The sequence below is a fragment of the Charadrius vociferus genome, unplaced genomic scaffold (assembly GCF_000708025.1).
Source record: "Charadrius vociferus isolate BGI_N301 unplaced genomic scaffold, ASM70802v2 scaffold198, whole genome shotgun sequence".
Classification (NCBI taxonomy): Eukaryota; Metazoa; Chordata; class Aves; order Charadriiformes; family Charadriidae; genus Charadrius; species Charadrius vociferus.
Genome location: NW_009649951.1, coordinates 4,520,591 through 4,538,546, shown reverse-complemented (window position 1 = coordinate 4,538,546; position 17,956 = coordinate 4,520,591). Strand labels below are relative to the sequence as shown.

Genomic DNA, 17,956 nt, shown 5'->3' with positions numbered 1-17,956 from the left:
TGACAAACCAAAACAAAACCAGAGGTGAAAGAAAATTTTGTTTTAGCTAGTCCACGTGAATGTCCTAGGTCTGATCAGAAGCAAGCTGAGTTCTCTGTGTAAACTTGAGTCAATTTGGCAGGGGAATTACAGAAACTGTGGATCCGTTAGATCTTAATTTCGATCCTGTTCCAATGGTGTAGTGTTTTACCTACACATCAATGACTCTTGCTCTATGCATGCATAACATTTCAATTAATACCACCTCAGCTGCCTAAAGGTCTGATGAGATGCTTGTTAGCACTTTGATTGCTTTTTCATACATTATTGCCCTGCATTTGGGATTTGGACGTTACATGATCACGGTGAAAAGTAATTAGAGAAGGTAATAATCTTTGGTGTACCCATTAAAATAGTAGTTTCTTTATTTTTACACAGCATTTGGGGATTTTTTTTATCTTCCATTAGGGTTTTTTGTCAGCAGCTGAGAAGAGCAGTGGCTGAGAGGCATAAAATGATCTGAGATAGATCTGTTATCCATAGGGTTGCTGCTGAAACAAACATCGTTGCTGTGTCTGATGGTATGCGACAGGGTTTATGTTGCAGTAGGTAATATTCTGCTTTAAATTCTAAATTTAACTCAGTCTGTAAAATGCTTTTTAGAAGCTTCTAATCACATGCTGTTTCACTAGTATTAATAATACCTGTTTGTCGTTTTAGGACGAATGAAGGAAATACTTCCCATGAAGAGTACAAGTACTTGATTCTGAGAAAACTCTTAAAGTGCTTCTAACTTCAGAGCTGGAGAAAAGTATGAAGGAACAATCCATCTGACTCCCTCAGTGTCTCACACAAAACACAAAATGGCTCTTCAGAAAAAAACTGTTGCTGGTGTCTTGGACAAGTGGTGTTTGGAGGAACCGCTGTTTGGTTGCAGACGACACCAGAATGTCAGGAAGAAATTGAGACTGATACGAATTATAGGGCTTCTTGTCAGTGTAGCAGCCATTAGTACTTTCTCTCTTTCAATTAGTGCCTTTTTCAAGATGGAACCACATAGCATGGCATTGACCAACAGCCTAGATAGCCAAAAGCTGGTGCATGGGCACCAAAGAACTCTGTTGGATTTGACAGAACAGGATGAAAATGGCACTCCAGACCCACGTGCTTCTATGAAACATAAAGCTGAGCACAACAATGCAACAGATGATCATACCAAGGGAGAGTACCCCAAGGACCTTTTCTCTCTTGAGGAGAGACGAAAGGGAGCAGTGATCCTCCATGTAACTGGAATGATTTACATGTTCATAGCTTTAGCCATAGTCTGCGATGAGTTCTTTGTTCCTTCCTTGACTGTCATCACTGAAAAACTGAGCATATCTGATGACGTGGCAGGGGCAACCTTCATGGCTGCTGGTGGGTCAGCCCCAGAACTCTTCACTTCTTTAATAGGAGTGTTTATATCCCACAGCAATGTTGGCATTGGTACAATAGTGGGATCTGCTGTGTTCAATATCTTGTTTGTTATCGGAATGTGTGCTTTATTTTCTAGAGAGATCTTGAACCTTACTTGGTGGCCCCTCTTTCGAGATGTGTCCTTTTACATAGTTGACTTGATCTTGCTAATCATCTTTTTTCTGGATAACTTGATCATGTGGTGGGAAAGCTTAACACTCCTGTCGGCATATTTTTGCTATGTGACTTTCATGAAGTTCAATGTTCAAGTAGAAGAATGGGTGAAGAAATTTTTAAACAGGAACAAGGTTGAGAAGGTAACAACAGCGGATGCTGAAGGAAAGGTTGGTCAATTTTTAATTAGCATATATGTAATAATGCCCTTGTGAGTGCTAAGCCCTCCTATATCATAAAGATCCAAATATAGTACAGTAAGCAATATAAAAAAGTTCCTTGTTTTGCTAAAAGGTTTTTTTGTTTTATCAGTCCAATAGGATTGAAGAATATAAAATGTGAGGCAGCCTTCTAGTAAATCAATACCTTTTAACTCCAGAATGATCCTAGTCACACAGAAAGCAAGAAAAAATGCCAGCAAAAAGACATGAACCTTTACTCAGCATTTTGGCACATTGATGAGGTCTGAGATCTAGCTACTATTTTTACCCCTAATCTTTTGGATTAAGCAGTAACAATATCTGGGGAGGATCTTGTGACAAAATTTGGCTTTTGAATGACTTTTAATGCATTTTCTTCCTCAAAAAAGCAAATCACTCAGAACAGTATACAAAAGTATTTTTGTACATGTTTTTCATCTACTGATATCCAGTATTGACTTCCAGTTGTAATTAGTGGCAATTACATGAAAAAAAAAATCTATGGGAAAAACAGTGACCACAAAAGCAAAAGGCAGAGGTCTTCTTTTTAAGCAGGATGGTTTCTCATTCGTGGTATTTGCACCTAAGCAAACTAACTTTTGGCCTAATACCTGGTCACAAGGCAGTATTCCACAGAGAGGGGAATTTATGCACAGAGGGGTCAGTTGGTCTTCAGCAATTACCATCTTTTAAACAGCTCTCTTCTTAAAGCAGGCTGTATTTAAAGGACTTACGAAGCTGAACCAGTAAATACTTATGTATGTAGCAGTATGTTAACGACATGTTTAATACTGAAATTGAAATGTCTGGTTTTATGTGACAATAAGGTTATTATTAATCAGATAAAGTTTTATTATCCAGTAATTATGCAGAGTATTGGGGAACTGTTCATTGTTTTGTTTCTGTCGTTTAACAGCCCTGTATGAGTTGTTCAGGAGAGACACAATCCACTGGTATGGGCATATAAAGAGGAGGATAGAGAGATGAAGCACATAGAACTATAGAGGGGGGGCTACCTCCCTGTGACTCACAGAAAACTGTAATTCTGCCTGTATGCCTAACTTTGAAGACAGAGATTGGTATTTTAGCAGTACAGACAGGTGCTTTCCATTTCAGGACAAGGCACAAAAAAGTCCACCGAAAAAAACCCCAGGAAGCTCTCAATTTTTTAGTTTTCTAACCAAGTTTAACACCTATATACATACTTGTAGTTTTATGATTTCCTTTTTGTCCCATTTCTTTTCCAAAATCAGCATGCTAATCTTCATCTTTCTCAAAATGTATAACTGGGATTTTATAAGAAAATGTAAAGAAAGGCCAACACCGACAAAGTATTTGCCCAAATGAATGAAGGGCTGCTTTAACTACTTTAGTTGGTTTCTACATAATGTAATATTTCACACTGTGTTGTAAGTACTTTCACAGTTTGTGCTAAATGTATGTAACGATAGGAAGAGATGATAGTATATGAAGCAACTGTTTAATGCACCTTCAGCTGTCCATAAACTGGATTTGAAGGTGATGTGAATCTATAACTGGTCTTAAACAAGAGTCAATATGAAAAGCAACTGCGTTGGGTTGTCCAGGCTGTAGGGTGGAGTAGAGTAGCTATATACCGTGGTAAGCGCTCAATTATTTTCAACTGGGTAGAAGAATAAATCATTTGTGAGCCCCATCGAACGTAATACATTTTTAAAGTACTCTAAATGGACTTGATTTTAAAAAGATATCTTCAGGAGCACTCCCTTATTGTTTGATATATTAATTACTTTTTTTTTTTTAGAGTTTATGTGTATTATAGGTGCACAGAATTCAGATAGGGATGAAAAAAAAATCAGAAAACTGGCTACTTTTCCTAAAAACAAAAGCTTTGCATCATATGTTTCATGAAGATATTTTTCATTAGTTAACATGAAGTTAATTAAAATAATAAAATTATGTATTTGTAAATCATTGAGGGGTAAAGGGGGATGAAAGAAGTGCTCCAATTTTGTTGCTATTTAGCTAATATGTATTTTCTGCTTCTGGGGGAAAATAGCTTCTGAAGGTATCAGACCATGCATTTCTTCTATGACCCATGCTGTAAAGGCAGATTTTAAAATACTCAGCTAACACTTTGAAATTATAACTCGTTATGAATTATTTTACTGTTGTTTTACTATTTACTTTTACAGTTGAACAGCGTTTAGCAGGATGAATGAACTGTTTCTCTGATAGCAAGGATGTCACAGATTTTGTTCTTTGGAAAGAATCTCACTGAGATTATGTGTTTATTTATTTACGGTTATTAGATAATTGGTTTTGTTGCTTTTTAAATTAAAAACCAAAACCAACTATGACGTGTAGTCCCAAGCCTGACAGAAATGCCTAGGATTTTCAGCTTGAAAGTTATTGCTTAAAGCAGAGGCTAAAATGTTTTTGTAATCTGAGATCTGGTGCCTAGTAGTGATGCAATGCACACGGGTGCTTATTTTGTAACCAGTGGGGATTACAAAATAAGTATTGCAGAAGTGATAGTCTTGGCTTTTGGTAGCAAAGGATGCTTCATTTCTACAGTGTTAGCTGTTAGCCTAGATTGCTTCCAATCATCAAGAGTGTGCTATGTCAATGCAAAAGAAACTTGTATATAATCAAATTAGTATATCAGATGCAGAATTTATGATCTCAGTTGTTTGCTATAATGGAAACTTTTTTAATCTTTTTTCTCCCCATTAGGGCAGAGAATTCCTAGGCAGCTCTCTGGAATCGGTGGGTTAGCGTATCTTGAAAGAACTTTATTTCAGGAGTGCATAGAAAATTCTCGTCTCTCCTCTAACCAACACTCACTTTGCCTATTTGTTCTTGATTCTACTGTTGCCAAAGTGGCAAGTGTTCTGCTAAAAAAACGTGCCTGCCATATTTATCTTTAAGACTTTGTGTTGTAATCTGAAAGCAGCTCAACAAAGTTGAGAGGGCTAAATAAGGCATCATAAAGCTGTGTAGTTGAAGGGTTAGGTGACTTGTTAGCAAACAAGTATCAAAGAGTAAAAATCTGATCAGATGAAAAACCTCTTCAGATACTCAAGTGTATTTTAATGTTAATTGCAGTATTTTTATTATCAGTCATCTTGAAATGTTGAAGGAAGTTTTGCATTCTCAAGAAGGACAGTATTTCCCATAAAAAAATTGTCTTAGATACAAAACGATTTTTCTGCTTAGCTGTCGTTTGCTCTAGATGTATTCATTGGGTTGCTAGAATGCATACGTGTCTCTGGATGTATTTTAGATTCCTTTCTCTCTTCCCCATTTTTAAGAGTAAAAGCACTCCTCTGTACTAGAAAACTGAATATTTGAACTTAACCACTTTTTCTGATCTTATTTACTTTGGTGTGTCAGTTACTTGTACAAATGTGAATGCAGACGGAGCACTCAATATGAATTTCATTGTGCTTACTGTTTTCCTTCCCAAGCTTTCAAACAAATAGAGTCTGAGTTCTTAAATAGTACAGGTTGAGAAAATCTGGTATCTTGAATGCTGGCAACGGTTTGGTGACATTGACGAGAACAGACTACAAGCTTGTTGCATTTAGAGTTCATGCGGTGCATTGAGAAGGTCCTGTCTGAACTGTGGATAGTCTCGTACGGCCCCATCTCACCCTCAAGGAAGCCTGATGGCAGCCTGATACTGATGAACTTCAGAGATCACTGTGACAAGGATGGAAAAAAGGAGGAAAGAGGAAAAAGCAAGGCAGCGTGAAAAGACAGAATAAAAACCAGATGGCTAAGTTCTACAATGTAGGGTGGCATATGGCATATGCAGACCAAGGCGCATCAAGTGACACTGAGCCTTGTGGGCTGCCCTGAGTGGGCCAAACAGTAGATAGTGTGATCCTGCTCCAAAAGTCCCTTCCAGCTTAATTTACTTTGTGGGGTGATTTTTTAGATTTTATGTAGTTATCCTGCAAAGAACAGATGTTTTTTTTAGGATGGGGGAGGAAACTTTGATATTAATTCTATGTCTTCCTCAGTTGAGTGAATATGTTTAAAATCAGAAGCTTGAAAATTAGTATAATGGACAGGAAAAGGGAAATGGAAAAACCTGATGTACAGAGTTCTTAAAAATAAGACTTTATTGATCTTCTGCTAAGATTTCAGTCTTTTCTTCACAGTATGCACTGGTGAAGGCATGTTGAATATACTAGATCATGGTAAAACATCATGTGAAATTACATTTCAGTTTTTAAATACTTTTTTTCTTTACTGTATCATGGAGATCACTGCAGAAATACTTGAATCTGATCGCTCAGTAAATAACTCAAAACAGTTCTGTTTGGCAACTAGGAGAACAGAATGTGGGTGGCACGGGGATATTGTGCATTGACATCTGTTTCACTGACAGTACCATTTTAGATAAATAGCTTATGGTATATACAAGACAGTTACAGTTTTTCTACATTTACAGAGAACTGCATTTGGAAAATGAGCTATTTTTACCAACAAGACATAGTTTGACTTTATTTTATTGCCAATTTTGTTGTCTTAAGAAACCCGAATAGCTTGTGTGTGGTATTTTAAGATCTATACTGATCTCAAGTGTTGCCACATTGTATTTAATGGCAGTATTTGCCTTCTAAAGGAAAGATTGTTAACAGTATTTTTAGATACTTCTCTACTTGGTGGCTGTATTAACACTGCAAACGCACAGTCACTGTTTTAATATATGATCTAATATTGTTTAAGGAAAAACACAGATTACCTGTATGCCTACAGGAAAAACTGGCATCTGCAAAAGGACTGAGTTTGTAGTTGGTTTGAACTCCTGAACAGTTCTTTTTCAGGGCTTCTTAATGCTGATTCCACAGACCCAGTAACTGTAACTCTATAGAATAGTCTTTCTTCTCTCATCACTAACAAAAGATATTTTAAAATGATGCTTTGTAGTCTCTACAGAGATCAGAGTGTTATTCTACAGACATTTTGCAGTTGGTCTACTTGTGCAAGCATGTTTGTGAATACAGGGCTATGAGATGGTTGCATTGTTTTAAGTACATGTTTGGAACATGAGCATCACTGCTGTCGTACCATGTTTTGTTTCAATAGAAGCCTGGTTTTGTGTTACATTTTATCTGCTTTCATTTTCTCAAAAACTTTCAAGTTACTTCTGTGTTAACTTAATGTGACTCCAGTAGCAGTAACTGTTAGTTAATTTGCCTTGAGTATTTAGCGTAGTTGATTCAATTTAAGGGTATTACTGACATACCCAAAAGCTGATACTTTATATATGCAACCATTAGTACAGTGAAATGGATACTATTCTCAGTTCATTTTAGCGCCTCTCTAATTTATTGAGTACAAAGCAATGATTATAGTGGTTTTCACCACTGGAGTCTCTTGGTTTTATATGTGTGTACCCTGGTAATGAGCAGAAAGTGACAGCATAGAAATGCAGTATAGATTAAATGCTTTTAAATCGTGGCTATCCACTAAGATTTGTTAGGCAACCCTTGCTAATTGTGCTGGGAAAAGGAAAGCTAAAACTGTGCCACCTTTAATTAACAGCAAGGGGACAACATATCCATCAATATATTTAAAAATAAAAAGCATATGTAATTAAAAGGAAGTCAGATGATACTTCCTAGGGGCTGCACAAAACCAGGTGTGTTGGCAAATGTTGACCATTCTGTATTTCAGAAGAACTCCAGACATTATTAAATTCATTGTGCTTGAAGCTGTATAGAGACAGGAATATGCAGTCCCAAAATCTGGAGACTTTATAAATGTTTTTCCTTCTGTCATCTCACTCTTGGGTACTTTGATCCAGATCCTCAACAGGATGTGAGAGCTACAGGAGACTGCAGGTGGAATTTCGGTCCCTAAGTCAGTATACCAGACCTCAATATACCTTGGAGGTACTTAAGCTCTGAAGAAGATTCACTTTTAAACAGAGGAGGTCTTTAGATGCCACAGTTTTGTTTCCAGAGTTGCTCAGAAATGCCAGACCCAGGTGGAGCAACATGGTACTGCTTTTCCATCTAACCCACATTCCTCTACTTTTTGCCCCACGCTAGTTATCCAAGTTTACCTCCCAGACTAGGTATTTAAGAAAATCCATTGGCTTTTACAGGCTCTTCAGATCCTGGTGGTGAGACCGCTCAACTTTAACGCGATTATAAACAGATCTCCCACATTCACTGCTCACTTCGTGTGGTGCCCCAGTCATTGTATAAAAGTTTTGGGTGGCAAGGCACAGCTGACTCCCCTATTTTTTCTGGTCTTGTTTTAGAAGGCAATAGTGAGTCCTCCACACCATGTTTTTAGAGGCGGGGCTGTAGGCACCTATCTCTTCTAAAGTGTGGGATATTGGTGGTGGAAGCTGCCCTAGGGCAGTGCTTGTTGCAGGTTTAGGGTGCCACAGTACAGTGGTGTTTTGGGCACTGCTGACTTTAGGGTGGCCTTGACCTTTCTGGGTGCTGACGCTCCGTGGGCAGCTAGCACTACACCACCAGGGCCACATGCTAGAAAATTAGGTTTGATGAAGTGCTTCTGCCCTGCTAATGATCTGGGGATTTGTTGGCTTGATTAGCTGGCGTCATTTTTCCACAGCCAACTGTAGAGGTGAGAAAACAGCCCCTTTCAGGTCCTTTCTCCTGAAATTGTTTCCAAGAATTCAGGCATTTTGCTTTGTAACTGTAGAATAAGATTACAACCAATTTGAATTTGTTACTGCATAATGGATAGTATGTTCATACTGAAGGAAGCCCTATAACAAAAGCGATGTAGAAGTGGAAAGTGTAATGGTCATGACAGTCCTTAAAAATAAGGTACGCGCCCACGCTTGTCTGGTGTTTGTTGAAAGCCAGGCTTTTTAACCATAGACATTAGAGACCTTCTGTGCAGAAAGCTTTTGAAAGGACTAACCCTAGAGTCTGGGCTCTGTTGCTTGTGCTTGGACATTTGTATATTTTATAAAGATGGTGTAAGGCAACATGGAATTTGGATGTTTATTAGCCTGTTAACCCTTAGGTACAGCAACAAACATACAAAACCAGCAAGTGCTTCCTGGTAAACAGCGATCAATACGGTACCAGTATTTCAAAATTAAAATAGCTTCCCTTGGTCCTTTCACGCAAAATCCAAAATCTAATTTTAGACAGCAAAGCAAAGAAATACGAAGACGAAGCCTGAAAATTTGCACTTCAAAAGATCTGTATGGGATGAATGAGTATTAAAAGTCTTTTGTACATGAGGTATAGAACAGATGGGAAGATGTATTAGACATGAGTATACATAAACAGCTGTAGTACCTATAACAATTGATTAAGACATCTCATCTATTTAGCAACCTTTTTTGCTACTTATAAAATAAACTTTAATATAAAGAATAAGACTTCTTAATTTCTCCCGTCATCGACGATGTTTGCCTAACCTGCAAACTATGACTAGTGTGGTGTTGATAATTCTGTAGAATAAAAAATGGTGTTTCCTTCACCTTAACCTAGATTAGCAATATTCCACTGTATTTCAGCCAGCTCTTATTTAAATATCACTTTTTATTATTTAACTTAATAGCTGGCTCCATTAATCTGTGCAGCAGTAAGTGTGCTATTGGCACAAACTAGAGATTCAAATTCTTGGCACTGCCAGATTTTTAGAACCTAGAATGACAAGATAAAGCAAAATCAGATAATTGTATTGAATTTATTATGCACAGATCAGTTGTTATGCATTATAAGGCGAGATACAGGTGGTTTACAAAAAGAAAGGCATCCAAAACCCCTCATTAAGAACTTCTCTTGAAAATCACTATTTCCTTTGTCTGTACAGACCAAACATGTCAGTAATACTTAGCTGTGCATTTCAAAATTCTGGAAATTGGGCTGTCAATGAGAACCCCTTCTTATAGGATGCTCTTGACTCCATATTGTTCTAACACAGATACAAATGTTTTAACTATTCTTAATTTTCATACCAAAGTACCAAGATGATAATCCGGTCCCCATCAGACTAGGTGCTTAGACAACTGTATGAAATCATAGTTCCTCCCCTCAGTAGATCATGGTGGAAAAATGCCATTCAGAGTGCCTGATAAGAAGAATATGATTCATCATGTTTATAATTTTATGTACATTGATACATGCTTACCCTTCTGTATAGTTAGCATACCACCAGTTTTTTCCTCATCACCCAAGCTGTCATTGAGTTGCTGGTTATTTATTACACATAGAAGCCCAGGAGGTAACTTAAATAAATAGTTTATTTCTCTGTGTGATCTAGCAATAGATTTTTGCAAGTATCAGTCAATGATGCATCTAGTAGAAGGCGGCATCTTTTGTATAATTAAGTCAAAACAGTAGTGTTAGTGGTCTGTCTTGCTTTTTGGGAAAACAAGCAGATCAGATGGTTTGGGTTTAGTTTGGTTTGGTTGTAAATTTGTGCCTGTGAAATTCTTGCAATGGTGTTGTGAAGCACGGGTCACTGTCGCAGGCAAACTGAAAATCCTAAGTTGTAGCAGCCTTAGGGAATACTTTCGGCAAACCGATTACGTCTGGCAGAAAATATATTGTAGTACATTACCACATATTTCATTCTTTTGCAGGCAATACCAGTAACTTTGAGGAAATGCAGTTGCTATTTGCTGCCATTGGTGGTTTGTTGCCTTATGTGTGTTCCTATCTGAAAAGAGGAAACGAAAAGAATGCGGTCTTGCAAAAACAGCCACTGCCTTGCTGGCCGTAGAATTGATCCTTGTGGCCTGGAAGGGCAATGAGAGTGTTCAGTGTTGACTGTGTACTTGTTTCTACAGCAGGTGGAGGGTTCAGAGCTCACATTGCCTCCAAAGGCAGCTGTATCTAGCGGTGTAACTGCTTCTCTGCCTTAGTCAACAGAGGCTCACTTTGGGTAATTTTACTGTCCCTGTCAGGGCAGTTCAAAGAATAGTTACATCTCGGTTACTGTGTTTTGCACTATGCCATTACTATTCCAGTGTCCCGTGTATCATTGAAGCTGTATCCATTTACACAAATAGCCATAAATAGCAATGATCTTGGATGACTTCTTTTCCGGTGAGTGTGTGCGAATAGGCTTTAAGGTGTGTGTGCAATAATATTAACACCGCTATGAAATGCTACAATTCAGGGGCAAATAGATTGGTGCAAAAATAATTTCTTGTTCGAGGAAGAAAAAAGGTAGCAGGGAATTTGTACTGCATACTACACTGACAAATTAATCATAAATTTTCCTCAGGAATTAATCCTGCTTTATCACCTCTTAACTGCTTACTGCTGGGAATCTAAAGTCAGTGGTAATACCAGTGACATTTATTGCATAACCGGCTAGTGTAAACTTTTCACCCTCTCACATTGCTGTAAAACAGCTCTGGTGGATATAGAGCACTAAGGAAAAGGCGCATCTGCTGTCACAGCCTGTGCTTGGTGACCTTCAGGGCATCGCTTGAGACCTGTGCAGTTACGTAGGCTTCTGCCCAAGGGAGGAGGTTGAAGCTTGCAGGGTTTGCAACCCTAGAGGATGAGCACCTCTTTGGGGATTAATCAGATGTTAATTTTGTTGTTTAATTTGTGGTGCAAGCTTTTATCAAATTACTAATTAAATCCCTTTTATTGCTACCAGGCACCATCAGCAAGTTATGATTTAGGTAAAATTTATGGCAATCTTGTCTGAGTGGAAAACACCCAGATTTTGGAACTCTAGAAATTGCTTTATAGAAGTAGTTCATATTATTTAGTTAGTTACAGATTTTTAAAGCAGTCATCTGAAGTAAATTGAAAGCATCATCCTGTCTAACAGCTATAATTTTATTGCTATTTAAATATTCCTGTTTTTCTGCTTTATTCTTAATATTCATTGTATTTATTTGCTACACTTTTGTTTTCATTTAGAATGTTTCTGGGTGGAACCGTATCCTCTTTCAAGGCTTCATGTTGGCTGGATTTTTAAATGCTGCAGAGAGATAAATAATTATGAAATACTCTGCAAAGTTTGCATTAAGAAGTGGTTATTATTTCCTCCCTATATTGAAACCCATGAAAAACAGTTAAGTTCTCCAGTTCAGAATTGATTTTTAACCCATATGTATCTTTGAAGCAGGCACAGCAATGCTAGTTTCTCTTTAGAAATCACAGACAGAATACCTGAGTCTCCTCTCACTCAAAACCAACGGCAAAATTCCTCTAAAATTTAGTCAGAGAATAATTGTGGACTAAATTTCGGAGGAATATTGCCCTTGTTTTTTTGTGTTCAGCTTCTGAGATAAAATCTGTACTTGCTGCCACTCACAATGCTACTCTACACATTATAACGGAGTGATTTTGTGAACTTTTAATTGTCTCGTTCTCAGGCTGTACTGGAACCATTTACCATTTGTGTGTGTGTGCATATAGGCACGCTTGTGTATGTACAGGCCCACATCATCGTGAGTCTGAAAGGTGCCATATAGGCCATATAAAAGGTCAATGAGATACAGTGCAGATCCATAGGATGGTAATTTGCATGCTTCCTACATCACTCCACCTGTCCTCTGCCTAGTAACTCATTTCCATAAGACTTACTCAAATATTTAAAATTTCTGAGCAGCACATTTCTCATAGGTTTTATCCAGATTAGCTGTTCAGAGAAATATGTGTGTGTTTTCTCCTTAAATTTGGACTCCTTCCAAGTAACAAATCACTCCTGCCTGAGGCCGAGGACATGACGTACTGAGCTATTGACATATTTTATTTTACCTTAATATATGATATTAGTAATTCCTGCTATCCTGTCCCTCTAGAGGGATAGAAATAGGAGGTCTGCATCACTGGAGCGGGATGATTTCTCGCTTTCCAGTGAGGTAATCAGGACTTGATTCTATCATGGGAATGGCCCAGGGCACTATTCTTTACTACATGACATTTCATGCAGAGGAAAGGCCATTTCTTATTCAGAGGAAAGGCCAACACTGGAATTACAGTAACTAAAATTTGTTATATAAGCAAGAAACTGTGCAGTAAGTTGGGATGTAAATTTAAAGTATTACTACTCAGAAACCATAAGTCTTCTTAAGCAAAGGAATAGAAAAGACGCCAGACCCATTCCCTAATTATTTGCAAATATGTTAGTACATACATGTGTGAATATATTAGTAATTATTTGCAAATATCAATATTGAAAATCAGTATATTAAAATATATTAGTATCGAAATGACGTACTAAATTATTTGGATAACTTCCTTTGTCCGTATTTAGAAGGTAATATATAGTATATATATATTTAGCATCCAAAAAACACGCAACCTCTTCTTTCATATTAAGAGCCATGGGAAATAAATGTTGATTTATAGTCTCACACGTAGACATGCATAAAGGAACACAGACTCTCATCTTAAAATAACAGCAGTAGGCTCAGTAACAAGCATGGACTGAATTGCGAACTCATGCCTCAGTTTTGGATTTAAGGGTCAAGATGTGGTTCTCTCTTTCAGTTAATCTTCTTAGAAACCCGTGGCTTTCAAGCCTTGTAGAAGGCTGTACAGTGTGCTGTAGGAAGGTTTATTTCTGCTTGCTTGATTGGATTACTGTGTGCAAGAAAAACAATGGTCAGCATATTAATGGCAAAATGGTCTTGAGGCAAGGCAGAACTTGTGGCATCTGAGAGAAAGGTGGTAGGTACAGCTGTGGGGAGGCTTGGTGGAAAGCAAACTATCAGACAAACGAGATACCATGTATGAGACGCTCATTTAGTGGCATGCTATTTTTGAAGCATCTTGGTAAGCATAATCTTGTTAGCAGCCATTTTTGCCAAAGTTTTAAATGTTAGTAGATTTCCTGCTTAAGAATTCTTCCCATCATTAACGTTATTGTCCTTCCTTAGAAATATTAGGAGAAATTAGGGGGAAAAGTGGAACTGGACCTGAACAAACTTGTAGGTTTAGATTTAATTCCAGGAATTTGGGGGTTTTTTTGGTGACAGACAGGACTACACTGAGTATAAGGTAGGTTTGAAGTTAATGGCAAGTTTTGCTGTTGATTTTGATGAAAGTGAAACTAAGCCCAAAAGTCAGGACATTGAGAATTACAAAATCTTGCTGCTTCTCCGGTCTCTCTGTGCCACTGTGTACTTCCAAGCCTCTGAACTGCTATCCTTCCATATTAAATCACCCCTAGCACACAAACAAAGCAATTTCTTTTAGACTTGGAGCAAGCAGAACAGGCTTTATCAGCTTTCTGTGCCCTTGGACTTTAACTGGAAAAGGGCACTCAGTGCTTCACAGCCTGATCTGTCCTGTCATGTGGGTATTTTTTGGATTATTGATAAATCTCAAAGCAATTATTATATGGTGGGCCCGCAATAGTCTTTTCTCAGACACCTCATCCACAGAAACCACTGCTGCCTTCATCATTTTTAGGGCTCCGTCCTTTTAAGGAGAATACTGGGTACGGGTACAGCCAGTTAATCACTTTCTGAAATGTAGAAAAAGCTACAGGTCTACAGTTAGTTAATTATTACACACACAGGCACGTTTTTGTGAGTGATACAGTGGAAGAGAACTCTTCTCTAAATAACCTGATCTTCCTGTGGAAAAATAGTATCACCTACAGCAATAGGTTGGTAAAATCTGAAAAGCCATCTCTTCTGCTTTTATTGCAATAGCCTGGATACATATCATGGTGTTGCTTTTTCTAACACCTAAAATAGCATCAGGTTGTGGTGAGGGTGACAACCTGATGTCATTTTGCACAGGGTCACCTTCGAGATATGGGTGATTCAAAATTGCTCTTTTTCTCCACCACTAAGCAAAATAAAATGTTTATTTAGGTGTTAATCAAGTCTGTGAACATTTCATTTGCTCCCTTGGTATTCAGGTCAGTATATAGATATCACATGTGATTCCAAAGAGGTGCATGTGGCAAATAAGCTATTTAGCAAGTCTTACTGTTTTTTTATAGAAAAGTCACTGGCACTGCAGCCACAGACTGTTAACATGTATGATTCATAGCAGATATTTCTGGATTATCTTTTTGATAAAATGAGGTGTAATTTTAGCTTTCAGAGAATTACAGTATTGGTTAAGTAATTAACCCATTCTTCAATTAATTAATTAAATTTTCATTAGCCTTCAATGTGGATGACTGCACATTTACAATGAATGAATTAAATTGTATACAGCTCCTAAGATAATGAGAAAACCCTTGTTAGGATTTTGCAACTCCAGCTTCCAAAGGAAAAATGAGTGGTAAATTATGAAGATTCAGATTACATTGTTCTTGCTCCATCTGCTTTTCACTGCCTTTGGAAGTTTGTTCTTCACAATTAAAGGCTAATTGTTGTTTTCAAATATTTTACAATATAGTAAGGGAATAGAGCCTGCCATGAAGAAGCATATGTGCACACAGTCCCTTAACAAAAGGAAATCAGGTTGCAGTCATTGCTCATTCAAACTTGTTGGTTGACTTTGGGCAAGTAATTTCTTTTACTCTGTCTCAGATCCCCTCAGACTTGTAAAATCTCATTCATGCTGCTTATTCATGCTTGCCTTATTCATTGGTGGAAAAAAAAAAAACCAACACCTGGAGGTCCTTGGATGTCACCCTGTTAAAATAATCTGTGATACAACATCTGTGTGTAGCAAGAAGACAGTGGCATTTCACTCATGAAATGTAGAGTATCATCTGTTTGTTCTTGTTGCTGCGTGTTCTGACCACCACCCTTTTTTGACATCATCAATGAATAGTCAAAGTAGTGATTATAGCGTCATCCTGTATGAGTTTAAGGATAAAAGAGTAAGGCATAAGGATAGGAAATTGGTAATGAGAAACAGGTGCTTTTTAAAGGGCAAAATTCTTCCCATTACGGTAAGGATTTGATGCCATACCTCATTCTTATGCATGTGTTATTTCATATTAACCACAGATTTTGTACCACTGTCCATTTGCCATGGAAAACCTGAAATTCACTGTCTTCCCTTTGCTGGGCACCCGTCAGAGATGTGTGTTCTTCCTAAGTGTAAGGGATGGAGTGCAGAGGACCAGCCAATGCCAAGCCTCAGTCAGTGCTCCCTGACCTCTTTGATGGCAAACACTGGTTGCAATTTGTTCACCAATCTTCTTAACAAAGGGAGAATAAGAAAAAAACAGCAGGTTTTGGGCAAGGAGCTGTGACTTACCTGTTTTCCTAGTATCTTGACATTTCTGTTTTGATGTGTCAGGTTTGCCATATGCTGTCAGGGGCTGAGATTGTTGTGTCACTGTTTCCCAACATGTGGGCCAAGAAACCCTTCCTGGCAGCCTTTGAAAGATCACATAGCAAAGTGCTTCCTGACATCAAGAGCAGTAGAAGAATCTGTTCCTCCAGCTCCAAATGTCAGCCAGGGATTGTGCCTTGCAGAGAGCTAACCAGCTGCGTGGCACTGGCTTTCTTTTTGCAGTAGATGGATATCACCATTCTTGGTTTTAATGAGTGTTGGATAGATTCAGAGTGCTAGAAGAACTGTATGTAATTGCAGCATGCTCTGTGCAGAAAGCTATGACCATTAAGATGCTGCTTGGCAGCAAACATTGTGGAAAAAAGAAGCAGGATTTTCTAACTCTTGATGATATCCTATACTTTCCTGACTTTTTCTATTGGAAAGGAGCTATACTGCTCAATATCGACGCCCCCTAGCAAGGAGAACTTTGCTGGAAATCCAGTTTTTCTAGGTTTGAGAAAAACAGAACTATTACCACAGGATGTGTGCTATGCTCCTCATGTAAGAAGCTTACTTGAGTCCATGAATCTACATGGGATGAATATAAAGCTCAGTGTTGAGCAGAACCACTCATTTCTGTGAGCAGAAATATATACAAAATGTAGCTGTGTTTATGAATTTTACTTTTGGTAAAATGCAGCACCATTTCCTGTGAAAAAAATCAGCCTTATTCAGTGTAATTCCAAAATATGGTGCTACAATAGACAAAGTTGTATGTCCACTGGGTGAATTTATTCCTTGTAAAATGCATAAAAGCTTAAAAAAATATATAGGAGAAAATTTTTTCATGTGGTTGAACTGTGTGGGGTGACTGCTGGCAGTGTTCCCCTGCACTTTGTGGTGGCAGTTCTGTTGGTTTTGGTTAGTTCCACTTGTGTATTACATGTCCAGGCCAGCATGGATGCTCCAAACTGTGATCTGGGGGAATAAGTTTAACTGAGATCACAAGGTAAGATAAGATGCAATACTGAAAAGTTAGGCTTCTTATCAGCAGAAACAGTTGTGTTTCTGATGTTTTCCAGTCTTTTTCTTTAGCAAGGCTGCTACTATCTCCAATGCAGCATGTGTGCCAATGATATGCTTGTCATGAAGTAAACTTCTTTTATTAATGATGCTATCACATAAATCACAGTCAAGGTATACGAGGAGTGACTGTTTTGTTAAGAGGCAGATCCAGTCAACCATGTGTGGTTTGGGACTTTTTGTGACAGTTGGCCATTTCCATCACCTACTTAAAAGTTCATGGCCTTTTTTTTTTTTTTTTTCCACTCATTTGCCGGTTATGAGTTTGTTGGAGTATAAGATTAGTTCACAAAAAAATTATACAATGGGATATGTAGAAAGCAAAATAATAATTTACTGAGTCTATTTCTTTGTCCTGTGAGTCAGGAAAAAACTGATACGTAGCTTATATAAGGTTTCACCAAAACCATATCTGAAAAAAGCTAAAAGAACCCTACAACCTTAAAGCATTAGCAAATCTAAATTACTGTTCTAAATTGCTCTTCTAACATGCTATGGAATTAATTATGACTTGCGTATCAGTGGATCACAAATTACTAGCCACAGAAATGAGCAATGGTTTGCTATTATAAAATATACGTATCAAGAGTTGCTTAGGCCATTTTTAAGTGTCATGTCAATTAGGAGTCTTGAGATTAATATTTGTGCTCATGTTGTTAAAAGCAGAGCTGGAGACAATCAAGAGAAGTTCAAATGTCAGCTTTCACTGTCATATATGCAGTGTTTTGCTGATAGATGTGCAGATGCATTTTAATTGGGTCCAAGATGCAGCTTGGATATGCTGGCTCTCTGTCAGTATAATTGAGAGAAGTACATATTTACAGTATGCCTAGGGCATTTAATCTCTGTGTAATGGTTTCTGCTTACCAAAGAGGAGAAATCAGCATAACCAAATGTGTGTGCATTCCT

General features: G+C 37.9%; 1 protein-coding gene across 1 annotated transcript in view; it reads left to right on the top strand.

The window, feature by feature from the left end:
* The first annotated feature begins 705 nt into the window (after positions 1–705).
* SLC24A2 (solute carrier family 24 (sodium/potassium/calcium exchanger), member 2) overlaps positions 706–17,956 on the top strand; it is a 104,291-nt gene continuing 87,040 nt past the window's right edge. Inside the window, exon 1 of the mRNA XM_009891506.1 lies at positions 706–1,778. Within this exon, the coding sequence (XP_009889808.1) occupies positions 843–1,778 (936 nt within the window). The 5' untranslated portion in view covers positions 706–842. The remainder of the gene's footprint in view (positions 1,779–17,956) is intronic.